Source organism: Meriones unguiculatus, chromosome 19, assembly GCF_030254825.1.
Source record: "Meriones unguiculatus strain TT.TT164.6M chromosome 19, Bangor_MerUng_6.1, whole genome shotgun sequence".
Taxonomy (NCBI): Eukaryota; Metazoa; Chordata; class Mammalia; order Rodentia; family Muridae; genus Meriones; species Meriones unguiculatus.
The window spans coordinates 20,454,276-20,481,228 of NC_083366.1; the positions used below are offsets into that span (position 1 = coordinate 20,454,276).

At 41.5% G+C, this 26,953-nt stretch overlaps 2 protein-coding genes across 3 annotated transcripts in view; one reads left to right on the plus strand and one right to left on the minus strand.

The window, feature by feature from the left end:
- Positions 1–12: 12 nt before the first annotated feature.
- Kin (Kin17 DNA and RNA binding protein) lies at positions 13–15,495 on the plus strand. 2 transcript variants are annotated; one of them, XM_021631831.2, is made up of 5 exons: positions 13–176; positions 3,918–4,012; positions 8,043–8,086; positions 8,177–8,299; positions 14,514–15,495. In XM_021631831.2, the coding sequence occupies exons 1-5, from the start codon at positions 63–65 to the stop codon at positions 15,311–15,313; spliced, it is 1,176 nt and encodes a 391-aa protein (XP_021487506.1). In that variant the 5' UTR covers positions 13–62; the 3' UTR covers positions 15,314–15,495. The 2 variants fall into 2 exon arrangements, with proteins under 2 accessions (XP_021487506.1, XP_060228412.1); XM_060372429.1 differs by lacking the exons at positions 13–176; positions 8,043–8,086 and having other exon boundaries at positions 3,919–4,012.
- Positions 15,496–17,432: 1,937 nt separating this feature from the next.
- Positions 17,433–26,953, minus strand: part of Itih2 (inter-alpha-trypsin inhibitor heavy chain 2) — a 36,828-nt gene continuing 27,307 nt past the window's right edge. Inside the window, exons 16-21 of the mRNA XM_021631842.2 lie at positions 25,453–25,590; positions 21,252–21,365; positions 20,684–20,882; positions 19,806–19,978; positions 19,104–19,215; positions 17,433–17,737 (exon numbers count right to left, since the gene is read on the minus strand). Of these exons, the coding sequence (XP_021487517.1) occupies positions 17,590–17,737; positions 19,104–19,215; positions 19,806–19,978; positions 20,684–20,882; positions 21,252–21,365; positions 25,453–25,590 (884 nt within the window). The 3' untranslated portion in view covers positions 17,433–17,589. The remainder of the gene's footprint in view (positions 17,738–19,103; positions 19,216–19,805; positions 19,979–20,683; positions 20,883–21,251; positions 21,366–25,452; positions 25,591–26,953) is intronic.

Below are 26,953 nucleotides of genomic sequence, written 5' to 3' on the forward strand. Positions count from 1 at the left end.
TGTCCCTGAGTCGATCCAGTTCCGCTTCCGGCTGCTTTGGAGTTGTAGCGCTCTGGATCACCATGGGCAAGTCGGATTTTCTGAGCCCCAAGGCCATCGCGAATAGAATTAAGTCCAAAGGGCTCCAGAAGCTTCGCTGGTACTGCCAGATGTGCCAAAAGCAATGTCGCGACGAGGTAAGTGGCTCGGGTGGTCGCGACCCCGAGAGTCCCGAGGCGACCCAGGTGCCCCTCCCTGGCTCGGCGACTCGCCTGCGAGCGCTTTTCTGCTCAGTCTTCCCAGCCTGGTACCAGAGGTCTCTTTCTTCATTGCCCTTCGCGCCGCCCTTCACCTCCACAAGAAATGGCCCCAGACAAGCACTGTCACTTAAATTGTCAGGGTGTATGGACTTAACAGGAGTCGGTCAAAATTAGGAACTCAAGTCGCGCCGCTTAATAGTGATATGGGCAAATAGTTTCCTCTTATTGGTAAAATGAAGGTAATAATTGTATCTACCTGTAAAGTTGTCGCTGAGTTTCTTTTTGAGACAAGGGTCACCCCATGACTTAAACGTATTTGCCTTCCCCAAATCCCCACTTGCTACTGCCATCCTAGAGTTAGAGTTTCAATATACGGATTTCAGGAGGTACAGGCTTGCAGCCCATAAGCACCTGAAAGTCAACTAAGTGTGTTTCCATAATTATCCTTTGTCTGAAATATTTTATAGTAAACTGTATAATATCAGTATTCTTTATCCCTGAAAACTTAAATATGTGATCAACGTAAGTATGTACCATTTCAATATATGTCAAAAACGCCACCAATATAACAAACCTAATAAAAATTACTTTACATCATCTGATACAAACTTCTTTATTTTTATTTTGTATTGGAGACAAGCGTCTCAGTATGCAGCATGGCTGGAATTCACCATGTAGATAGACCCGTCTGGTCTCAAACGAGATCAACCTACCTCTGCCTTCCAAGTGCTGGTATCAAAGACATACACCATCGCATTTCATATTCATATTTTCTCAGTAGTCTCAAGATGGTGATGGTGTTGTTGATGATGGGGACTGGGGACCTTGTTCATTAAGCAATGCTACAAATTCAATCCAGGGTCTTGAACATGCTTGACAAATGCTCAACCACTGAGCTTCTTTCTTATGCCCTGCCCTAGTGTCTGTTATCTTATTTTGGTGTGTGTGTTTATACATGCATGCATGTAAGCACCAAATGTGTACTGATGTCAGTAGAGGGTATACAAATCTCACTCATGATGCTGATCAAAGAGCAACTTGTAGTTGGTTATTTTCTTCCAGAATGAGGGTCCTGGGGATTGAGATTAGGTTGTCACAGTTTGCAGCAAGCACAATTATCTACTGGCTATATGCTACCTTCTTAATAACTCATGCCAGACTGTTCAATCCCACTGCGGCTGACTAGATCTCAAAACTTTGTCTTTTTACTGTTGTTTGTTTTGAGACAGGGTTTCTCTGTGTATCCCTGGCTGTCTTGGAACTCACTCTGTAGACAAGGCTTGCCTCAAACTCACAGAGATCTTCCTGCTTCTCCTCCCAAGTGCAGGTATTAAAGGTGTGTGTACCACAGCTCGGCTCTTAAAGTCATTTGTTAACCTTTTAGTTATCCATGGACCACCTATAGTTGTTGCCTAATTTGTGCACTACCTGAAAGAAATGGTTATTTCAGTTTTACTTAAAAAGAAATTTGGTATCAAAGACCAGTATTGCTTTCCATAAATTAAAACATAAGTCAAAATGTTATTAAATTCTAGAAACGCAAAGGAATAGGTTGAGAGGGGTAGAAGGGATTATCATGCCCTTCCTCCTCATCTTTCCCATAACTCGAGATAGGAACAGAAAAAGGAACATGAAAGAATCAACATCCTCTTCCCCTTGACCACCTTTGAAGCAAGGAAGGCAGTGAATGTACCAGAGGGCAGATGGCCAGAATCAAACAAGCCTTACAAAGATGCAATTAACAGAACTTGTAATTTTTCCTCTTCTTATGAGAACTTAAAATAACATCTGAGGCTAACCAAGAGGCCAAGTGTGGTAGCACACACCTGTAATCCTAGCACTCCACAGGCAGAGGAGGAAAGATCATAAGCTGCAGTGAAATCCTGTCTCAAAGGACTAGTTGTTGGTAAGGTAAACAAACAGGCATGACTTAAGACCTAAGTTCATGATTTAGTGTGTTAGTTCTTGTGCTCAAAAGAGAGAAAGAGCCCTTTTAAAAATTATATTGATTGATTGAGGATAGGTTTCACTATGTAGCCTTGGCTAGCCCTGCACTCACAGAGATCCACCTGTCTGTGTCTACCAGGTGCTGAGGTTAAAGGGATATGACTCCATGTCTGTCCCATTACTTTATGATTTCAAGTATATTTTTTATAGGATACAGTCCTTTATAATAATTACTTTCCAGACAGGCGGTCATGTTTATTCATGCATCTTGGCACATACTGTGAGATTCTGAGGACTTCCTTATAGAGGACTTCCTTATGAGGCCACCAAAAAGTGTTCCTTCCCGAAATGTTTAACCTGAACCTGCACAAACTGACAGAATTACAAGAATTAGAGAAACAAGGCAGAAAGAAGTAATTCAACATACTGGGGATGCAACAGCACAAGAGGCATTAGCCCCTCAGTGAGTCAGTGCCAAGAAGAAAAAGATGAGCCGGGGAAGGCTGGTTATTTTTAATATGTATGCCTATGTGTCCATGTGTGCACGTATGCATGCCCACGGAGGCCAGAAGAATGTGGTGTGTGTGTGTCAGAGTGTCAGAAGAGGTGCTGGAATCCCCTGGGCTTGGAGTTACAGATGATTGTAAAGCACCTTGATGTAGGTAGTGGGAACTAACTTAGGTCCTTCCCAAGAGCAGCTTGTTTTCTTAACCACGAAACTATCTCTAGCCCCAACTTGCCTTTTTTTTTTTTAAGCAATTTTTTGAAAGGACAGCTGTAATATATTTAACAAAGTTTAAGTAGCAGGTAGTAATAGGCATTCGCGTATTTTGGATAAGAAGCTGAAGCAGAAGAAAACAAGCGAGAAGAGTGTCTGTAGTGGAAACTCAAATATGACCCCGTCTGCCTGCTTCATCCCTCCAGGCTCTTGCATAGCACTCTAAGAAGCAGGTGCTCAGTAAGACTTGGTTAAATCCCTATCGAGAAGTCACTGGCAGCATTATCAATGTCAGTTTTACAGCACCACCTTCAGTCTCTTGACCTTGATTGTTCTGTAATTGGCAAGGTTGCAAGACTCAACTCTATGGGAAGCAAAATTAAAAATGGGGCTGCAGAGAGGTCTCAGTACAGTGTTTCCTACACAAGTGTGAGGATTTGCACTGGGACCACCAGCACCTGTGTAAAACTGATGAAGGGAGACTGAGGCAGGAGGATCCCTAAGCTTGCTTGCCAGCTAATATTTAACTCGTGAGCTCCAGGTTCAATGAAAGACCCCATATCAAAAGAAGTAGCTGGACAGTGATAGGAGAACAAGTGCTATCCACCTCTGATCTACACACACACACACTAGAGGGTGGATATAGCAAGTAATTTTGTTTTGTAAAAATAATTTATCAGGACTGGAAAAATAACTCATTGGCTAAGAGCACTGGCTACTCTTCCAGAGCACCCAGGTTCTAGTCCCAGCACTACTGCTGTCTGTAACTCCAGTTCCAGGGGATCCAACACTGTCATCTGGCCTCCCCAGCACTGGCCATGGTGGTACACAGGCATACATGCATGCAAAACACCGGTACATAATTTAAAAATTAAAAAAAGAATTCATCATTGAAAAACCCATTTGTAGGGCTTACTTAACTACTATGTTGGGAGTGTGGTGATACTGTAGATAGGAATTTAACTACCTTCTCTAATTTTTTTTTTTTTTTTTTTTTTTTTTTTTTTTTGTAGAATGGCTTTAAGTGTCACTGTATGTCTGAATCTCATCAAAGACAACTGTTGCTGGCTTCAGAAAATCCTCAGCAGTTTATGGATTATTTTTCAGAGTAAGTAACTCAAAGACATTCTTACCTCTTCAACATTATTCAGTTGGCCATAGAATAGAAGTGCTTAATATTTAATGTATGTATTGTAGATGCATTGTTGCTTACTGTTGGGATGGCTATAGTCTCATTGTGCTCAGTCTTCATCTTCTTTTGAAATTAATCATAGTATGACATTGTTGCTAAAGTGTATCTCAGAACTGACTTTCCTTCCTTTCTCTTCAGCACTGCCTGGCCTGGAATCTTTTCCCTCGTAGGGGGTTTGGAGGGCACTTTGGGATGAGCTTCCTGAGTTTTTCTTGGGTACAATGGCACTGAAGTGGCAACCTCACCCAACTCTTGGGCTTCTGTATAGGACTGGAAAAAAATTGAGTGAGCTAATATTTTTAAAGGGCTTAGAAGCATGTCTGGTACTAATAAAGATTTTCTGTTAATTATTAGCAATACTAGAGTTTTTTGGTTTTTTTTTTTTTTCAAACTTCTAGATCTTTTTTGAGGACCTTGATGTGTGTGTGTGTGTGTTCCAAAGGCTTTTGTTTTTATGGGGTATATGTTTCAACTTATAAGTGTCAAAATTAAATCTGAAAAAAATTTACAAGTATTATGTATTAGTCCATTTAAAAATATCAATTGGTGAGCTCTAGGTTCAGCAATAGACCCTGCCTCAATAAATAAGGTGGAGAGCAATCAAGAAAGACACCTACAGTTGACCTCTGGGCTCCACATGTACACAGAATACATGGTGTACCTCCATGTGCATACACGGTTCTTTTTTTTCCTTAATTTAAGACAGGATGTTGCTATGTAGCCAAGGATAGTCTTGAACTCACGGTCCTCTTGCCTCACAAATGCTGGAATTACAGATGTGTTTCACCACACCTGGCTGAGACTTTTAATAGAAAAACCAAACTAAAGCAGCAACATACTATATTTTCCAAATACAAACCCGTATATTTTACATTTTTGCAAATCTCTTCAGTATCTCATTTAAAAAGCAGCTGGATTCCAACCTTCCACACTTATTCTATTATAAAATATTGTTTTGTTTGAGGAATATTCATGTAATTCAGCCTCAGCATAGATGGTGTTTTAGAAAGGGAAAGCAGTCTAATGATCTTTCCAAAGAAGTTGTATTTGCTCTCTGATGCTGCATTGAGATAATATGTGCTTGTTATAATACAGACTCTGAAGCCAGGACAATAAACATATTCTGTTGAATTCAAATCCCCTGGGCCACCTTTTAAATGGATTTTGAACACATGCATGGTCTTTTATTGCATGTTAGTCTTTTGACAACTATCAATTGACTGAGTTACAAACACCTTCCTTTCAAATAGTGACACCTGCCCGTACTCATAAAGAACAGCACAGATGCTGTCGGAACAGCTCTTGGGTTGAGAGGTTCGTTGTGCTTAGGTCCTACTTGCCAAAATTCCAATCACGACTTAGAAGCTCCAATCTTCTCATTGGCAGCACACTGCCTGTTCTTATAATTTTGAGAACATGTCTGCCAAATGCCCAGTTAAGAATAACGAGAGTTTGTGTGTCTTTTGGGCTTTTATGTCCCATAAGAAAATAACTCATTTCATAGCTCAGTTTCACAGCAGCTGTGGGGCACAGTGGCAGTAGTTCCTCTGTAATTCACATTCTGTCACAGAATATTAACAAGATGATACTGAAGGCCATGACTTAAGACACCCCCAAGTTTTACCGCTGCTCCATGGGACGGTCTAGATAAGGCTAGTCTTAGTTTTCCAGTGATTGGCATGGTGTTGCAGAGGGCACCAGTTGTTGGGTGGCTTGAGATCACTCAGCACCTGTGACCTGACTTTGGATGCTAAGCTGCTGGCAGGCTTATCTTCCATCTTCAAAGTACTTATCTATCTATCTATCTATCTATCTATCTATCTATCTATCTATCTATCTGCCTGTCTGCCTGCCTGCCTGCCTGTCTGTCTGTCTGTCTGTCTGTCTGTGTTTGAAATGGGCTCCTCTTATGTGGTCCTGGCTGACCTGGTACTCATCATGCAGTACAGGCTGGTCTCAGATTCAGATCAGTCCTGTTATCTGAGAGTCCTTTGTGCTGGTATGACAGGTGTCTTCCATGAAGCCCATTTTTCTTCCATTGCTTTTAATCCATCAATGCAAAAAAACCTTGATGACAAGGGTGAAAGTAATTTTATCTGTGAACTATCCAAAACCATCTTCAATACCCTTGGATTCTCAGGCCACACACTGGGAAGGAACATTGTGGCAAGCGCTAGGCACTTCCTGCATTTGCCCCCTTTCTTCCTCCTATGCCCACCACTGCCTTTCCTCAGTGGCTAGTGCTTGTAACTCTTCACTGACACACTTTTCTCCATGTGTTCTTTTTTGGCCTTCCTACACCCTTGTCTTAGCTCCTCAAATACTGGAGAATTCTTCAGGCTGATTCTCTGATCTTTTTATGACATCCCACAACCACCTTAAGTCACATGTGTCACCTTAGGTCACATTCTTCTAACAGTTACCTTTATGGTCTCCTAAATCTTGATGTTCTTTTCTATCAATTGTCCTGAGTTACAGATTTTTTTTCCTTGACAATTCTGCTTTTTTGGAAGCTCGTTCAGAGTCAGCATTTCTTTGTTTTTATTTTTAAAAATTTAATTTTGCCAGGTGTGGTGGTGCATGCCTTTAATCCCAGCACTCAGGGAGGCAGAGGTAGGTGGCTCACTGTGAGTTCAAGGCCAGCCTGGTCTACAAAGTGATTCCAGGACTTCCTGGGCTACACAAAGAAACCCTGTCTCAAAAATTCAAAAAAATAAAAATCAATGAATAAAAATTTAATTTTATGTATATAAATGTTTTGCCTCCTTGTATGTATGTGTACTATGCTCGTGACTGGTAGCCACGGAGGCCAGAATAGGGCAGTGGATCCCCTGTAACTGGAATTAGGATGGTTGTGAGCTGGGAATCGAACCTGGGTCCTCTGCAAAGGCAACAAGTACTCTAAACCACTGAGCAATCTCTCCAGCCTTAGAATTAGTATTTCAGAAGATGAACTCAGTATGTTCTCCACCAAGCCTCCTTGTCAGCTCCAATCCACTTGGAATCCCTCTCATCTATTCTATGTGATGCCCTTTAAACTCAGTTCCTTTCCGTTTCTCACTTGAATCACTTTTCTGATTCCTCAGTGATGTTCTGCAACAATTGTGTGTGCAGGATTAACTAGAGTTTAAAACAGTGGTTCTCGTGCAAGAGGTCTTGGATGGGGCCAGAGATTTTAAGTTTTTATGCCATTTCCTAATGATAGTGTAGGTTAAGTGACATTTCCCAAACACCCTGTGTTCATGGCTCTGTTAACTAGGATTAGGTTATGGTTACTGGAAATGGCCTTCCTTTTTAACCTTTAAATTATATTTCACTGTCCATATTAAAATTGCCTCTGGGGATTCCGCCAATCTGTTTATGATGTTTTCTTTCTTTAAGATTTATTTATTTATTATCTATACAGTATTCTGCCTGCATGTGTACATGAGTACCACAGGAGACCCCCAGATCTCAATATAGATGATTATGAGCTACCGTGTGGTTGCTGGGATTGAACTCAGGACCTTGTAAAGAACAGCAAGTGTTCTTAACCTCTCAGCCATTTCTCCAGCCCTTATGATGTTTTCTTACATGCCTTTGTCAGTGGACTTTCTTGGAACTGCTTGAAGGTTGAGATGTGTCTTGCTCACCTGGACAGGATGGTATTACTACGCTGTAGTCATTAGCACAAAGACCTTGTGATGGATGCTTTCTAAAGACACGTGCTAGCTTCCACCATGGCTGCTTAACGTGTCAACTCCAGGCCGACTTAGAACTTCACTTTGAAAGCTCATCTTTGCAGTTCTTTTTCTGTTCCCTTTAACAGTTTATGGTGCATGGTAGTATAGGTGGTGGATGTGACATTAGTCACCAAAGTTTATGATTGTTTAAACTTCAGAAAGATGGTGCTTTATATTTATAACAAGTAACTTAATTTTTTTTTTTTTTTTTCTTTCTTCACTAGGGAATTCCGAAATGACTTTCTGGAACTTCTGAGGAGACGCTTTGGTAGGTAGCCATCTTAAGTATTATGGAAATAACACTTTGATTATTGTGTGGATTATTTTCAGGCTCAACAGTGTCTTGTTTTGTTTTTAGGCACTAAGAGAGTCCACAACAACATTGTCTATAATGAGTACATCAGCCACCGAGAACACATCCATATGAATGCCACTCAGTGGGAGACGCTCACCGACTTCACCAAATGGCTGGGCAGAGAGGGTAAGAGAGAACAGGGGAACTAATGTTCCAAGGCTTTGTTTCTAGGAGAGAAGCCATTTTTAGTTTTTGCCTGATTTTTATGGAAAAGACGATCTGTAGGGCAATTAGAAAAGCAGGCAGGACGCATACCATTCCACAGTTAAGTTTACGACATGCTGTCTCTTCACTTTTGCTTATTTTTGAAGCTAGGTCTCCCCGAGCCCAGCTGCATGGGAACTTAGGACACTCCTACTTCTGTTTCCTGGGTGTTGGGCTGACAGGTTTGGGAGCCACAGTAGCTAGTGTGGCGAGGACTTCTTTTGACAACGTATGCAGCATTCTGTATTAGGCATTTCATCACACTGGCGAAATACGTAGGAAGATTTATTGTGAAGCACAGTTCCTGAGAAGTCAGCTCACAATTACTTGGCTCCTGTATTTCTGTGCTGGAGTGAGGGAGAGCATGATACCATGAAGCACATGATGTAGCAAAGCCACGATGAGGCCAAGAAGCAGTCGGGGGCCTGGGGTAAGATGTACCTTCCAGAGCCCTGCGGTGGGTGACCTGCTCCTACTGCCAGCACCTGCGTGTTAGTCTCCACCGCCTCCCAGCAGTGCTCCAAGATCAAGAGTTCATGAATGGATTGGTTCACTGTGAACTCGGAGTCTCCAGATCCAACGGATGGAGACCAGGCTCTTACCACATAAGCTCTGGGAGACAGTTCACATCCAAACCATAATATTTGCCTTTAGTTTAAGAGTTGTTAGCCATTTGATGACCTGAGATTGATCCTTAGGACACACATGGTGTAAGGAGAGGACAGATTCCACACACATACAATTACACTGTTGTAGTAATTTAAAAAACGGCTGTTGGGCTATAAAATGTTTATTATTAGTAGTCCTATGATTATCACAGCAGTATTATCTAACCTGCTGCCACAAATAATAAGGCACAGACACCTGTTAGATTTATAATTGCCTTATTTACCTTGGGCCGGGCAGATATTCCAACCTACACTGTCTGAATCACCTCACCATCCATCTCCCAGCTCCCATCCAATGCCATCTCCTTAACCATCCTGTCTTCCATCCATGATCCTTATAAACACTTGCTTTTATTCTTCATCTGGGCCTTTTGACACTGGTGTTTGAGCCTTTCCTCAGCCCACGTGATACTCTCTCCAGGCTAACCCATCCTGGCATTCTCCTTTCTCCCTTGCCATCAGTCTTTTCTCTCCCCATGATTCCTCACGGCTTCCTCTTGTCCTCCAAAGCCTGGGAACCTTAGCTATGCCTACCCCATTCTTCCCTGTGCAGGTATAAGCCATTTAATGAACCAATCCGGTATAATATTTTAGGCAGGTTTACAAAAACAAGGATGGGTGTATCCAGTGGGCAGTAACCAGATCTTGAGTTAGACCAACCTCCAACCATTCCCCTTTTCTGTCTATGAAGGAGTAAGAATACTTATGAAAAAGGAGTAAGAATAATTATGAAACAATTATAAAAAAACAATAGCTAAGGCTTACATATATAATGTCTAGTGTAAATGTATTTGACAATCTTGAAGAAAATATCTATGTATGTCCAAGGTTTTGTACCTAGGTTGTTTGTTATAGTTTGTATTTATTAACCTAAAAACATCTGTCTAGACCTAAAACATCTTTTTAATTCCTAAGCAACTAAGCCAATTGTAATACTATGACTATCTGGTCTTTAACTCCATCAGACTTGAGAAGGAATAAAATTAATTACTTGAGTAAATAGAAAGTGCATGTTAGCAGCTTCCAAAAAAACAGAAAATTGATAGAGACAGTTTGTTGCCTGAACAACCACCCCAAACTCTCTATAATGTTAGAGTATCATCTACAGCCTTCTGGCTCAGTATATTTGACAGACATACATGTGAAGCAGGAACTATTTAGGACTTGCTTACCCTGTCTTGGCAGAGTTTGGCAGTCAACATGGTCTGCATTTGAGTTTGCCCATTTTTGGCAGAAATCTGTCATGAAACAAGGGCCTTTTTCCCCCCCACCCCTTTCCCTGGAGGCTGGTTTGCCCCATTTGAAGCCATCTTCATATGGAGGTTCTTTGATGCTCATAATCTTCTTTGCGGTAGGCTGGGTGCTGCCAGAAGATGAAATGTCTCATTGTCAAAGAATCCTTAAAACAAAAAAATTCTATAGGTCTCTGAGGTTTTTGAAGACTTATCTCTCTATAGAATTATAGAATCGTATTTATCTGTTAAACTTAGAATGTATATTCCTGTAATAAATTAGACTAGTGTTATACATGACCATGAGTTGATTAACTAACAATTAACTTGCATTATCTAATATTCTGAAGTTTGTAAGAGCAGTTTTAAAAGTACTGAAAGTAAACCTTAAATTTGTATCAACATATCAAAATCTATACCAATGTATCAAAAATATTTATTTTTGTATTAATATATAAAATCATATACCAATGAGTTAAAAATAAAGTTACTTAAGAATAAAAAATAAAGTCTTGAGTAGATTCAGTAGTCTACCTTTTGTCTTATTATTTCTATAAGGTATTTCTCCTGTATTCCCCTTTTTTTCTTTTCAGACTCTTTTCTCCTTATCTAAGAAAGAAAGACACAGAAAAGAAAAAAGAAAAGAAGAAATTCCTAAGTTTAACCTCGTTTTCTCTCTAAATGAAACCATTGATAACTTATAACCATCTCCCAATGATAATAAACATTCATAGCCCCAGAAAATAATAAAAAGAAACCTACCCAACCCCTTTAAAGGAAATGGAGTGTCACTCTCATGGGCTTCTTCTAGCTGATTTTTGGGGCAAAGCAGTACAGTTTGGGGGCCCAAAGGAAAATGGACAAATGGTTAATTAATCAAGCATTAACATTTTTGGTCCAGTCTTGAAATGTTGAGAAATTTCAGTCCTGTTTGGAGCAGTCTGAAATGCCGACCAAGTGAGATCAGCAGCTTTCTTTGATGTTCTCTTGGGAGCAGGCTTTGATGAGGAACAGTAACTGAAGCTGGAACAAGCAGAATGTTGGAATAGATGTGTCCATGTCTCAGCATGTTGAAAAGATGAGTCCTTTTAGGTTTGACCCAGCATCATTGGTGTCTAAAAATAAGTAATTTTGTTCTAAAAATATATAATTTCTCACAAGCATTATACAGTCTTAAAATTATAAATGTATGAGATGTGCAGGATGCATAGATCAATTAATGATGGCTCTTTGCTCTTTATATGAGCAGAAGAAAGATGTTTGTAAATTTTTATTTATGCTGTATGAAAGGATGGCATATACATGTCTTGGGGATTCATTAGCCAACAAGAATTATTGGCTATGCATAGACATCCATGTCTCAGTCAGTTTCAGAGCTATTCCCATGTAGTGGGATCAGCAATATAAGTTCCCATATTATTGAAAAAAAAATCATTATCATTTTGAAATCAGTATCCTCTCTGGGCTCTTGGGTGCCTGTTGTATTAGGACAAACCACTACCTGTCTCCTGAGAAAAGGCCTCCCTGTAGAGAGACAAGCCACTGCCTTGAGCAATAGAAAAGGCATGTTTGTAAACTTTATAAAAACTTTTTCATTTAGAGTTTAAGCATACCCTAGGCATTGTGTACCTGTTTAGAGGTTTAGGCTTGGGTTTTTATATATGTTGCAACTATTTTTGTCTTATTCCTTTTTATATATGGAATGGGCAGTTATACCTTTATAACCTAACTTTGTATAAACTCCCTTTTATCTTTAAGCTTACCCTAGGCATCTTGTACCTGGGTTTTTACAACATCTGAATTCTAACTTTTGAGTTTTTAGGACTTAACTAGGCTGGTGTGTACTTGCCACTTGTAAGCACCGCCCCCCCCCCCCATGAAAATGTCTCAAGTTCGAAAGGATAAGCCAGCTGCCAGAGCATGTGACTCCTTAATTTAGTCAGCATTTTAAAGTTTTTTTGATGTGGGAGGCATGCAGTTTGCATGTTCATTTACCAGCCTAATTTCCGGTCCTTACATTAACCAACAAAACATATTTTTTAAGCCAAAATGTCCTTTGGTACCAGTTCTCCTATGGAAGTACCACTTTCTGAGGAGATTGGCTAGCCTTTTTAGAGCAGTGTGACATCCTCTCTCCTTACACATAAACCTAAAACTGATGTCAATCCAGTAACATTATTGACATAACATCCATTATTAAGAAAAAGGAACTTACATAGTATTTAACCATAAGAAAAAGTTTGTCATTTTGAATCCTAAACTGTCTTGTAAGTGGCTAACAGCAGTTGTTCCAGCCCTAACTTGTTATGTAAATTAAGTTGATCTGGAACTCAGAGATCTGCCTGTTTTTTTCTCCTTTGTGTTGGGATTAAAGGCATGTGCTGTCCCCATTTTGTTCAAATATTTTATCTCAAATATTATTGTAACTCAAAGCCTTTAAACAAAAATCAAGCAAAGAAACAAGAAAAATAAAAGTTTTGGGCCAGTTGTCCCAGTTTAGGCTGTAACAAGCAAAGCCCAGTTTATCATTTTTTGGAACTTAGTTGATGCTATAGTAAATTGGCAGACCTTTCCCAGAAAGACAAGCATCTTTCGGGTAGAGAGCTTTGAATTCCAGCCTTTATCAGTCTAATTTCTGTCAGGAACAGTGCCCTTTCTGTAGTTTGAAACTTAGTATTCCATCTCTTGGTTTTTGTTTTTTGTTTCCCCCACCTTCTCCATGAACTTCCTTGGAGAAGGCATGGAGAAAAGCGATCACCATTAAACACATTCCAACCAGATCCATGACTGGCAAGCAAAACAACGCCCAAAGGGATCCAAACACCCTCTGCCATGGTGTTTATTATTTTAGATGCAGTTTTAGACCAAGCTCTGTCTTCAGGTCCATTTTGCCTCTCCAATTTGCCATATTTTCACCGTCATGGCCCTCGTTTTGTGAAATTTGAGCCAGCCTTCAGCAGCAAGGAGCAAAGCGTCTGTGTCCCTGCCTGTAGACGTAGGTGGTAGCAGCAGCCAGTTCTGTTAAGTCTGCCCCACTTGTCTCCTGGCTTGCCCACAACAGGCTGTCTTGCTCCTGGGCCTGTTTAAGAGTCTCTCTCAAAATGACAGTAATTAACCCAGGAGTTTTTAGGTTTTACATTTGTATTCTATTGCTGGGAGCTTATTTCTCCCCTCTCCCAAACTATGATAAAGTATGATTTAAAAGATGTGGATACTTAGATTAGTTGTTGTAAAAAAACTTGTTATGGGCTATATTATATAATATTTGCTAAGAGCTATTAGCTATTTGATGACCTGAGATTGATCCTTAGGACACACATGGTATAAGGAGAGGACAGATTCTGAAAATTTCTGTCCTCCACGTGTTTGTGCACCACACACATACAAATGTGCACCACACACATACACATAGGTACACCACACGTAAATATGTACACACACATATGGTACACACAAACGTGTACCACACATATACACACTTGAGTACCACACACATACACATGTGTACACCACACCCACATGTGTGCAACACCCAAATAAAAATATATGAAAAAGTTTTTAGCAGTCTTTTCCGTTCTTTCTTTTTCTTCTCTCCATATTCATCCTTCCTTCCTTCCTACCTTCCTTTTTTTCCTTCCTTCATTTGTTGAGTCAGCACCTCACACTGTACTCCAGGTTACCCTAGAACAAAATATGTATCCCAGGTTGGGCTGGAACTCATGGTTATCCTCCTGCTTCAGCCTCTCAAGTGTTAGGTTTACAGAATGAAACACCACCACTCAGCTCTATATTTCTTCTTTAGGAAATGTTTCATATTCTGTCTTGAGGTGATTGTTCAAGTTTGCTTCTTTCTTATTTCTAGTCCTTATATGATGACAAATTAGAAAAAGTGGTGAAACTTGGTGTCAGTATCTTGCTTATTTAGTATGTAACTTTAATGTCAGTTAACAGGTCATTTAATATTCATCAGACAGGAAGGATTTCTGGTGTAGCTGAACACTTATTCCTAAAGTGCTTCCTTGCGTGTCTCTTGTTGAGCTGTAACCTCAGTGTAGCTATGTAAGCATGGAAGGGAAAACTCCCCATGTTCAGAGCTCTGTGTTTGATGATACTGGGTTATAGTTACTGAGTGAGAAAATGTGCAGAGATGGAATACATTGTGTGTGTAGTTTACTTTGGCTCTATACAAAGTCATGCTGTTGTTTTTTTATTTTTATTTTTTTGTTTGATTTTAAGGATTGTGTAAAGTGGATGAGACACCAAAAGGCTGGTACATACAGTACATAGACAGAGACCCAGAAACTATTCGCCGGCAACTGGAATTAGAAAAAAAGAAGAAGCAAGATCTTGATGATGAAGAAAAAACTGCCAAATTCATTGAGGAACAGGTGAGAAGAGGTCTGGAGGGGAAGGAGCAGGAGGCACCTGTCTTTACAGAGTTAAGCCGAGAGAATGATGAAGAAAAAGTTGCGTTTAATCTGAATAAAGGAGCAGGTAGCTCAGCAGGAGCTACAACGCCTAAGTCAAGCTCTCTGGGACCAAGTGCACTGAAGACACTGGGAAGCGCAGCATCAATGAAACGAAAAGAATCTTCACAGAGCTCGGCTCAGTCTGCAAAGAAGAAGAAGTCTGCACTAGACGAAATCATGGAGATTGAAGAGGAAAAGAAAAGAGCTGCACGAACAGACTCCTGGTTACAGCCCAGAATCATTGTGAAAATTATAACAAAGAAACTTGGAGAGAAATATCACAAGAAAAAGGGTGTCGTTAAGGAAGTGATTGACAGATACACAGCTGTGGTAAAGATGATTGACTCTGGAGACAGGCTGAAACTGGACCAAACTCACTTAGAGACAGTCATTCCAGCACCAGGGAAAAGAGTTCTAGTTTTAAACGGCGGCTACAGAGGAAATGAAGGCACCCTAGAATCCATCAATGAGAAGACCTTTTCGGCCACCATAGTCATTGAAACCGGACCTTTGAAAGGACGCAGACTTGAAGGTATTCAATACGAAGACATATCTAAACTTGCTTGACTTTGAAAATTTGTTAAAAACACATTGAAATTGTAAAGCATCAAATTGATGTCAGCCAAGGCACTGTGTAACTCTACTGTGTTAGGGGATTTGTTTTGTATTTAAAAAAAATTATTTAAATGCTACTGGATAAGTGTTTGGGTAAATTTGTAATAAAATATAATGGTTTTTAAGTGTCAGAACTGTCATTTTTTTTCTTTGTTCCTTTTTTTCTTCATAATACTTCCTTGATAAATTTTTATCACCATTAAAGAACATTGTTGTAAAGTGTTTCATATAAGACAATTTGGAAAAAATAGCAAATTCTTAAAGCACATTAGCATCTAGTCAGGCAAGCTTGACCTTGATTCTAATGAATCATTGGAGTCACTTCTCTTTTGCTAGAATAAGACCAGGGAAAAGATGTCACTTTGTTTTATTAAAAAAATCCTTTAGAGTCTGTCAAGATGGCTCAGCTGTTAAGAGCACTGACTGTTCTTCCAGAAATTCATGTTCTATTCCCAGTACCCACATGGTGGCTCACACCTCTGTAACACCAGTTCTAGATCCAGTGCCCTCTTCAGGCCTTCATGAGCACTGCATGACATGCTATACAGATAACCATGCAGGCCAGACACCCACACACATAAAATAAATGACTTGCTATACAGATGTCTATGCAGACAAACATACATACATACATACATGTAAAAATAAAAGAAATCCTTCAGTTTCTTGTGTGTCCAACCTTTGGTTTCTGTGAGCCATACTGGAGAAAGAACTATCCCGGAACACAAATTAGATCTACGGGTGCCTAATTGGTGGCCCATAGGTTGTAATAACATACTTTTTTTTTTTTTCCATTACCATTGAGTCATAATATTACAAAGTTCATGCTTGAGAGCCACATAATCAGGTTACAATTTTAAAATATATATATATATATATATATATATATGAATGTATGTATAACAAGATACTGCTTCATTCTCTTCATTTAGGGCTTTTCTTGTCCCCATTTACAGTTTTTACTATTTGTGTTGTGTGTGTTTGTGTGTAAGTGTTTGTATGAGTACCACATGTACACAGGACTTTGCATTGGGTCCCAGAACTGGAGTTACAGATGATTGTGAAATGACATAATAGGTTCTGGAAACTGAACTTGGACCCTCCTCTGCAAAAGCAGAAAATGGTCTTCACTGCTGAGCCAACTCTCCAGCCCCTTACGTTTATATTTTTTTATACTAATGAAAACTACTTAGTTTACAATCATTTAGTTAGTTAGTTAGGTTTCTCAAGACAGGGTTTCTCTGTGTAGCCCTGGCTCTCCTGAAACTCACTCTGTAGACCAAGCCGGCATCAAACTCACAGAGATCCACCTGCATCTGCCTCCCAATTGCTGGGATAATAGACGTTACACTTGGCTTTACAATCACTTTAAACTTTGAAACAAATTTCTGACTAAGCTATAATGTCAACTAAGACTTGTTTTAATCAAAGAAGGCTTCCATTCATTTAAGATAAAGTGCACATTTAATGGGTTTAATGGTAATTGTGTGATTGCTACTTGGGCCAAGCTTGTGAACGTGAGAACATACAATAGTCAATATATCTCACAAATAGTAGGTATGTCAGTCAGCTGAAATCTCAATTGTTCATACAGTATATAACTAAATAGCAAGTTGTCAGTTGTCCATGGGATCCTCCAAAGAACAAACAGGCTTAGGCGGAAAGCTGGTCTTTTCCAACTGCCCATTTAGCTGTTTTCCTTGTTTGAAATCTAAAGCTGATTGGTCATTTAAGTGGGAAGAAAAATCAGCCTATGTTTTTGGTCTCAGGAGTTATTACATATGAACAGTTACTGATAAAGTTACTTTTTGAGGAATGTTGAAACACTAAGTTTGGTCATGTGAAGAAGCAATGTTCCCTATTTATGTCAGTGTTCACCCAGAGTCTCAGAAATGACCCTCCTGTGTCATAAGAGCAAATGCTAATCCTCAGTGCTGCGGTGACATTTAACAGTAGATGGGCTTTCACAGTAAACACCCAGGTCCTGGGCTTGGCCTCAGTAGCAGGTTCACTCATCAACCATGTCCAGAGTGTCATCTTGATTAATACACACCATCTGAAAACAAACTCCTGAGATTTCTCTGGAAAGTTTATTTCCTTCAGGTAGGTTAGCAGGCCTTTTAGGCCTCTCTAATACCTGGGCTTGTTTTGAACTGCTGAAACAGGAATAATCACAAAGAGTGTCAGGAGAGAAAATGTACACAAACAATTTCCAAACACATAAACCTTTAAGGCCATTTGAGAAAGCTGTAGAGGTGAGGCAGGAAGTAATCCTTGTAATGTCCGTCGATGAAACCTTTCCCACTATTGTGCACGAACCAGCAGGGGACATCTGTTCCGAATACCGTATCGGTCCTATAGTCCTTCTGTAGGCCTCTGAAAGGAAAATGGTGTATATGGTTAAGGAAAAGGACACAGTAAGAAGGCACAGCTGGAAACAGGACAGCTGTTTCCCTGTTCTTTGTGCCTTTCTTCCTACCCACCTTGTACCCGTGCCCTGAACACCCCCCACCGAAGTTAAAAGAGGTGTCAGTGTCGGGAGTCAATGCCTCAACACAGAGTAACCAGTATATCCTCAGTTAAGACAGTCCTGTAAGTTGGCCTTCTTCCAGCAAGGCAACAGTAGTAAAGGACTAGTGAAAAGCTCAGCACTGTGGACTAACTCTTCTACCTGAAGACAGAGGCATCTCCTCAGTTTGTGGATATGTTTTATTTAAGGGTGGTGCCAGCAGTTTATGAGCAAATTCAACTCTTCCCCTTGGAGGATGAAGGAGATAATATTTCAAAAATACATATGGCACAGTGCCACCAGTGAGCCATAAAAGCATGCAGTGGTGTCCACTTGGTTTCATTTACTCCTCAGAAATGTGGCAGGGGTTTGCACAGGTGAAAAGGCTCAATGTTTGCCGTTTGTCATAGAAAAGATGATCTGTTATGAAACTGCCTGTGATGTAAGACAATTGCTAGGCGGGTCTCACCATTTCTCCATGACTAACCAATGTCTACTAACAAGTCATTGTTTTCTGTCTGGTAAGCCAATACCATTTGGGTGCTATACTTAGAATCCACCATTCTACTTGTGTGTCTTTTTTGTCATGGCGCACATCATACATAATTTTGTGATTGAATTATCACTTTGAAGTTGCATTTTAATTATGTGGAGGATGATGGCATTTCTGTACTGATATTTCTAATGAGGAAATCTAACTGCTTTATAAAATATCAAAAAGACAAAAGTGCTTCAAAATGATGTCAAATTAGTCATGAGGTAGACAGCCAAACAAGAAGGAGGGGGCTGAAGGTCAAAGATTTATAATGTACACTCAGAATGCTAAATTCCCGCTTTGAAATCAAGCATATGGATGTGATACATCTAAGAAAAACTACCCCAAAATACACTCAGTATATTCACTTTCAAGAAGCCCTTGTACAAAAATATACATGCCTTCTCTGGAATTGTGCCTACTGGATATTTTATGATCTTTTCCTTTGGTCAGTGTTTCCAGATATTCAGTTTCTGACTGTAGGGCTCTACCATGCAGATGAGAGCACTAGATTAATTCATCTTGCCATTTCATGAAGTGTGCACATACATACACACACGTGTTCATTGCTTGCATTTCATCTGGGCTATCTGAAGTGTCCTTTGGCCGATATTGTATTGTCGATGTGTATTGTCTATTGTCAATGACTTGAATTTGACAGTGTTTCAAGTGGCTTTTCTTATGCATCCAAGGCCTACCTGGTGACATTCAGCTTATGTCCTTTCACTTCCATGCTTGCCTCTGGTTTTCCCGGCTCTTTTCCTGGTCTCTCATTGAAGATATGGATTGTTGGCTCATGCATGAACTGTCCTAATGACACAAAACATAGACATTAATTTACATGGAATCCAAGGCCTGTTGGGTTCAAGTGACATTTTGGTCTTCCCTCTAGAATCCCCTTATTGGGGGATTCTAGGTGCTAGTCTTGTAGACCATCAGTAAATTGCTGCCCTTCTGATGGCAGCAGGCAAGGTAGGCATTGGAGAGTGTAGCTCAGAGCAGAGGAACAGGGTGGTTTGAGATTTCACATGCTTGCATCTGAGAATATGCTCCAAGCAGTACGAGTGCATTTTATACAAGGGCATCTTAGGACCTGCTCACTGATTGTTTAGACAACCCTTCTTAAAATGCCTGCATATTATTGAGTCTACTCACCACAGACCCCTAAACCAGGTCTCCTCTCTTCAGTCACAGAAAAAAGTCCTAGCCTAAATCCTAACCTGCTTTTTTCCTTGCCTTAACTTGCAACATTAGTGTCACTGGACAGATGGCCTTGGCAATTACATTCCGCAGTGTGCCTGCCGTGTTGGGCCCTTTGCTCTCGTAGCCTTACCTGCCACCTTCCCAGCTTCTAACCACAATCATCCCAGTCACCTCACGCAATGGTGGAAATGCTTTACCTAACAGTCCATGTGCCCTGGGTGAGAACTTGTCTGTGGGGGGTGCGTAGATTCCCAGGAAGTCCACATTAACTGGATGTTTCTTCCACACACGGTGCAGCAGAACGGAAAAGAACAGCTCTTTATCCAGGGTGAGAGTCACAGATGTTTCTTTCTTCACGGAGATGAGTATCCTATGTGAAAGTTAACATAGAACTAGTTTCTAGATGATTCCAGAACATTTCATTAAATGTTAAATTATTTCTCTCTGTGTGTTTGCCTGTGTGTCTGTGCCCATGTGTATGCACGCACACTAGTGCAGTTCAGAAGAGGACAACTTGCAAGGCTTTGTCCTGTCTCCACACTATGTGGGTCCTGAGATTGAACTCAGACAATCAGTCTTGGCAGCAAGTGTCTTTACACACTGAGCTATCTTGCCAGCCCCAGAACAGACATTTTGTAAAAGCAAGTCATTCTCAGCCCTGATACAAACTCTCCATTTCTCCAGTGAGACTGTCACCATGTCAGTACCATGGGAAATTGCATGTCCAAAGCAAGCAGTGACCATGTCCTAACTGGGAAGTTGCTCTAGCAAAACATGCAGTCATGCTGCTTTGAGCGTACTCTCTGATGTAGTCAGCTATAGATTTCCATGGCTGGATCTGCTTACATGTATTGAGTGCTTACTCTATGCCATGTGCTCAGGCTTGTCAGTGAGACACAGTGAGCTTTGAAAGCAGTTCCTGGTACCAGGAATGGCACTGTGGGTGAGAGCCCCTTCCCTGAAGCTCAGCTTTCTTGTATTTAAAATGATGACCGTATGCTCTCTGACGCTGAGTCTGGGCTTACTTCTGCAGCCATGTTCCAAGGCCAGATGAGAATGAAGGTGGAACACTTGCCTCTCTTTCCCAAGATGAGCTGTGTCAGACCAAGACAATCGAGATGTAGAAGAACCATGGCTCAGGGTGATGGTCTCTGTGCTGATTTCTATTTTCATGTCTTCCTTTAGGAAATAAAATCCCAGTTTTCCAAAGTAGGTTCTTAGTTTTCCATTCTCTTCCTTTTTGGCACCAATAAGCTGACCATTGACTAAAATCCCTGTAAAGGAAAACATGCTTTCTCTCTTGTGCCCAGTGTATGGGGACTACAGTTTGTATTTATAAAATTTGACTTGTTGAGAAAATAATTTTTATAATACAAGTAATTCTCTTTATAAAATCTCATTTTACAGTTGACATTTTTATGAAATTATTAAAATAACATCAGCGAGCTCATTCTCAGAATATATATTTTAATTTATAATTGCTTGAAATGCTTAATATATATAATTCGATTTCTCATTAGTTATAAAACTTTTAAAACTATGGGATATCTAGTGAGGTGAGGAAAAAAAGGAATCCCAGGTTGTCACAGGGAAGTGTGGCCATCATGCAATTAGCTAATTCAAATGTAATCTGCTTTTGTTACCTGATTCTGGATCAGACACCAGGCTAAGGATTTTTCCAGGTTCTGAGTCAATATTGAAACAAATATTCTTTTGGCTTTTTGGCAGGTAAATGATGAAGTGAGGGTCATTTTCCACTAGAAAATATACAAAGAAAATGAAAACAAAATGATGAAAAGGAAGATGACTTGTGTCATTGTTGTTTGTGAAAACAGGATCTAACTTTTTAACCTAGGCTTTGAACTTGTGGTCCTTGAACTTGTGGTCATCTTGTCTCAGCCTCCAAAATGTAGGGTTACAGTCATGTATTAGCAATTAGCTCCTGTTATTTCCTTTCACCCCTCAAACTACAAAGTTCATTTCAGTGGTCAACAGATACTTGGTTCATTGGTTAATGTCAAAGCTGAGCACTAGAGGGCATTGTTAAAGTGTGAAACAATGGCTTCTTTGAAAAAAAAAAAACAATTATGGTAAGTTTTTCCTTCTATATAAATACAGTATTTGTGGTGGCTTGAATAAGATTGCTCCCCACCCCCACCCTAGATTTATATATTTGAATGCTTAGTCACCAAGCAGTGGCACTATTTGAGAAGCATTAGGAGGTGTGGCCTTGTTGGAGTAGGTGTGGCTTTTTGGAGGAAGTGTGCCACTGAGGGATGGGGGGAGGCTTTGAGGTTTCAAAAGCCCAAGCCAGACCCATGGCTCTCTCTTCTTGATGCCTGTGGATCCAGATATAGAACTCTCAGCTACTTCTCCAGCACCAGTTACCTTGTTTGTTTGTTTTTTTTTGTTTGTTTTATTTTCTATTTTTTTCCAGAGCTGAGGACTGAACTCAGGGCCTTGTGCTTGCTAGGCAGTGCTCTACCACTGAGCTAAATCCCCAACCCCCACTTCTCCAGTACCATATCTGCCTGCATGCTGCCTTTCTCCCTGCCATGATAATAATGGACCAAACCTTTGAAACTGTAAGCAAGCTCCCAATTAAATGCTTTCTTTTATAAGAGTTGCCATAAACATGGTGCCTCTTCACAGCACTAGAGTATTAAGACAGTTTGCCTGAGTAAAATTGTTTTATGAGAGACAATGGTTATTTCTGCCTACTTTACTGAAGTTCCATCAGTTAGATCAACAAACCATAGCTACTCAGTGCTGTCATGGTGATTTGATCTGTTTCTCTGCAAATGGGATAGAACTTGTCCTTAAGCTAGCCAATGTAGCTTTAACTTTGACAGGGTGGGAAGTAGGCTGAAGATCTCCATGGCAACTTTACACATTCCTGAAATCTTAAGATTTATGGACCAAACACTAGTTAGACTTTGTTGAATGTCTACATATGATAATCTTGTTTGGGGAAGAGGACGTGCTCTGTCCTGTTCCTACTTGACCTGGGTTGGAGGGGCTCCCCTTCTCTGACGAATATGGGAAGAGGGAGAAATGATGGGACTGGGAGGAGGGGGGGGGGAGCTACAATTGTGATGTAAAGTGAATAAATAATTAATTAAAAAGGAAAAAAGAGAATCTTGCTTTATAACTACCCTATAGCCATTGATCCGTATTACAGGTGTGATAACTGAGAGCAGAGACGTTAGTGTACAGCCAGCCCATGGTCACATGGGAAGGATTTGACCCTCGGATGGTCTAATTCAAGGCCAGCCTTTTGGTTGCATCAAACAGCAGACTAGAAATGTGGAAGAAACCTTGTGTCTGACTGTAGTCATTTTAAGCCAGGCTGTCGTGTCTTTTTTTGCTGCAAAGGCTTTACTCTGAGAAAGAAACAGTGTGCGGGGCTCACATGCTGGCCATCACAGTATGCCCTGCTCCTGGAGCCATTCACTGTGCAAGCCTGCACACTCATCTTCCACGTGGGGCCCCTACTCAGGCTGTATGGAGCATTATTATCAACAAAACAGAAAGAGCAAATAATTTGGGGTCCACAAGAAAGACTTTTAGAGATAAGCCGCAGGAAGTGGGACCAGCCCACTTAACATGCTCTTCCCTTATCACAAAAATGATGCTGGGTAATATGGAGATAAAAAAAATCAGAATCTCAATCTCTCCTCCCTCCCCCTTTCCTCCCTCTGTTCCACTCTCCCTCCCTCTGTCCCACTCTCCCTCCCTCTGTCCCACTCTCCCTTCCTCCCTTCCTCCCTTTCTCCCTCCCTACACTCTCCCTCCATTCCCTCTTCCTCTGTTCCTCTGTCCCTCCCTTCCACTCTCCCTTCTTTCCTCCGTCCCTCCCTCTGCCTCCCACTCTCCCTCTCTCCCTCCCCCTCTCCTTCCATTCCTCCTTTCCCCTCCCTCCCTACTTCCTCTGTTCCTCCCTCCCCTCTTCCTCTCTCCCTTCCTCCCTCCCTCCTTCTCTCCCTTGCCCTTCCTCTCAGCTGTACTGTGATATGACCTTGCACACACTAGGGACGTGATCCTCCACAGAGTGACACCCTCAGCCGTTCTTCCATGAGGTGGGGTATTGCTCTGTGTCCATGTTGGCCTCAAACTCACAGATGGTCACCTTCACCTTGAGAGCTGGGGCTCCAGATGCCACCCACCCAGCCTGGAGCTAATGCCTTAAAATCGTTTTATTTAGTTTAAGTTGTAATTAATTAATTTTTGAGACAGGATTTTCTTGGCCAGCCCATTTTGATGTCGCACCTATGATCTTCTCACCTCAGCTTGGCATTGCCAGCCTACGCTGGCTCGGCGGGCTTAAGATGTCAGTCTGAAGATTATTTCTTCTTTGAAAAAAAATGTATTCACTTACTTGTGTGTGCGCACATGTACACCTATGGGCCTGTGTTCTAGCATGTCTGTGGAGTTGGGAGGATTACTTGCAGTCTGTTCCCTCCTGCCTTGTGGGTTACAGTATCAAACTCAGAATATTAGGCTTGAGAACAAGTGCCTTTCCTCTCGGAGCCACCTCACTGGCCCATCTGAAGTTGTTTTAAACAGGAGAGTCTGTTTAAGAGAACCTAGAGCTCTGTAATCATATTTATAACAGGAACTAGCCTTTCCTTTCCATTTCAAACAATCCATATGCTGCTGGCCAGTGGGACATTCCCTTGGGAAGGGGGCCTGAAACACTCTTAGAGCGTCCAAACTTTGTTCTCTAAAAGAGAGAAAGACACAAAGTGCAGCCCAGCTCTGGGAGCTGGCAGGAAGTCCGTGAAAGCAGAGGCAAAGCCGGGAAACGGGAAACCTGGGCAAACCCTCAGCTGCATTTGCTTTCTGTGGACTCTGACAAGCACTAGGCACAGAGGCGACACAACTGAGCAATATACCTTTGCTGACCGTGCGTTTAAAACGGCCTATGGATTTTAGCTTCACCTCCACTTATTCCCCACACATTTTCTTTGCCCTATTTATATCCTCAAGCCCTAGGGGATGTGACTTTGAGACCAGTGTCAAGTCCCATGTCTCCCGCCCCAGGTTCGGCCACCGCGTGAGTAAACCTTAACTTTTGCAAAGCTGGTCACTTCAGTAATTGACAGAGTGCATATGGACAAAGGCAGCCAGCTAGCATTTTTCGTTAACTCTGGGGCGCCGCGAAGAGATGCATTTATTCCTATGTCCTCTAGGTGGCGCCTTCGTAACATGTTGAGAGGGGATGTGTCAAAAAGAGGTTGAGCAGGGCAAAATGGCGCCTCCTTGCCCAGACTCTCCCAAGACATATATGCTATTGGCCTTCAGATGCTTACATCTACTATCTGTGCCTCCCACATACTGTTCCACAAGAGACAATGATGCATTTGGATTAACAATTGCATAGTTCCTATTCCAGGATAACGATCACTTACTGGGCTTAACCAATCATGGCTGTTGAGTTAACGAACAGAGCATTCTCTTCTATTCCGGAGGGGTCACCTCATACAGTTGGAAACAGTGCTGGTATGGGGTTGTCCTCACGCAAACTCATATCCTGAGCCCTACCCCTGCAGATGTGATGGTGTCTGGACATGGAGCCCTTGGCAGGTCATTAGGTTTCCATGAGGTCAGGAGTGAGGCCCTGATGCTAAGATTGGCACCCCAAAACCCAGACTACCCGGAGGTACTCCAGTCTCAGCTCTTTCGTTATGGCGGCTGCAGTACGCTAACGCACGGACCTGTTTGTACATAGAAGTCAATAACACCTGTGAAAAGTCACCTAGCTTGTCAAGACATGGAGATTCTATTAATTTATGGACATTCACACAGGGTCCTAATGGGGGGAGAAGGGAGAAATGCTTTTACCTCGAATCACGTGTGGAGGTGGAGTGGACTCAAGAGGCTTTGCACCTACTGCAAGCATGGCCATCGCTGGTGTCGGGGATGGGTTGGCCCATGCTGGGATGGAATCCGAGGCAACCTTGGTGCCATAATACAGTGCACCTGTATAGAAGAATTCACATCCATTCGTTCCCAAGTTACTCTTCCACAGAAACTGCGCTCAATTTAAAGAATCTGGCTTTCGCATCCTCTTCCCCAACCACAGGCGCTCAGCTAAGGTTTTCTCTTCCCCATCTTTTAAAAGCTGCAGTTCTAGGCATCAAACCCAGGGCCTTGACCATGTGAAGTAGGCACTCTGCTACTGAGCTTCAGGCCACAGCCCCCTCTTTTTATTCAGAGTCCCCCCTCCTCTGGTTCCCTCTAGCATCGCATTGCAGGAGCCTATGATCCAACTCTTCCAGTATCAAAGACTATGAATGGGTCTGCAGTCGAAAGAACCGCTGAGCTGGGCATTGTGACGCAGGCCTACAATCCTAGCACTTGGGAAGCAGAGGCAGGAAGACCAGGAACTGAAGACCATCCTTGGCTAGATAGAGCACTGTTACCATTGAACATGCTTTAACAAAAGTTAAAAACTCAGAAGATCGCTGTAGCGTATAACATCCACTCTAAAGACTATGCAAGACAATGCATCGAGAAGAGTAAGGAGGGAGAGAATCTATTTGATTCCATCTTAGCCTTACCTACAAACACCCTTGGACATTTCTGGAGACTTCTCATGGGACTTAGACCACAAGGATGATATTCCAGGCTGTTTCTAGCCCCACAGTTTTCACATATATATTCTTCTTAAGAAGTGTGTGTGTGTGAAAGAGAGAACATGTCTGTGTGTATGTATATGTGCATGTGGGAGCACATATGTGGGGAGGTCAGGGGTTAACCTTGAGGGTTGTTTCCTAGGAGCTGTCTGCTTTGTGATTTGAGACATGAACTCTCACTGGGACCTGGGAATCTAACCCCTGAACTCCACCAAACCCCAAGGATTCCCTTATCTCTACCTCCCTGGTGCTGAGATCACAAGCACATGCTGCCACAATCTGACCTTTAGGTGAGGTGACCGGGGTTGAAATCAAGTCCTCATTTTCCTGGCTCAGCCATTTCTGTAGCCTTATTTCCCAACATTCATGCTGTTTCCTGGCTTCCCCACTAACAGTGCCCAGGAGCCAACACACCAGTTAAAATAGTGCAGGGCTAAGAAGGCCTCTAGTGACTCAGTAATGGTTTCTTTCTTAGGCAAAATGTTTGTCTAGTCTACACTTTCAATTAAGAATACAGGGGTTTTGAAGAGATGGCTCGGTGGCCGAGAGTGCTTGCTGCTCTTCCAGAGAGCCTGAATTCGTGGTTCCCAGCACCGAAACTGACAGCCTCCAACTGCTTGTAACTCCAGGGGATCTCATGCCCTCTTCTGGCCAGCGTGCGCACCAGCACACACATGGAATGCACTCACAACCAAGACAAAAAATAA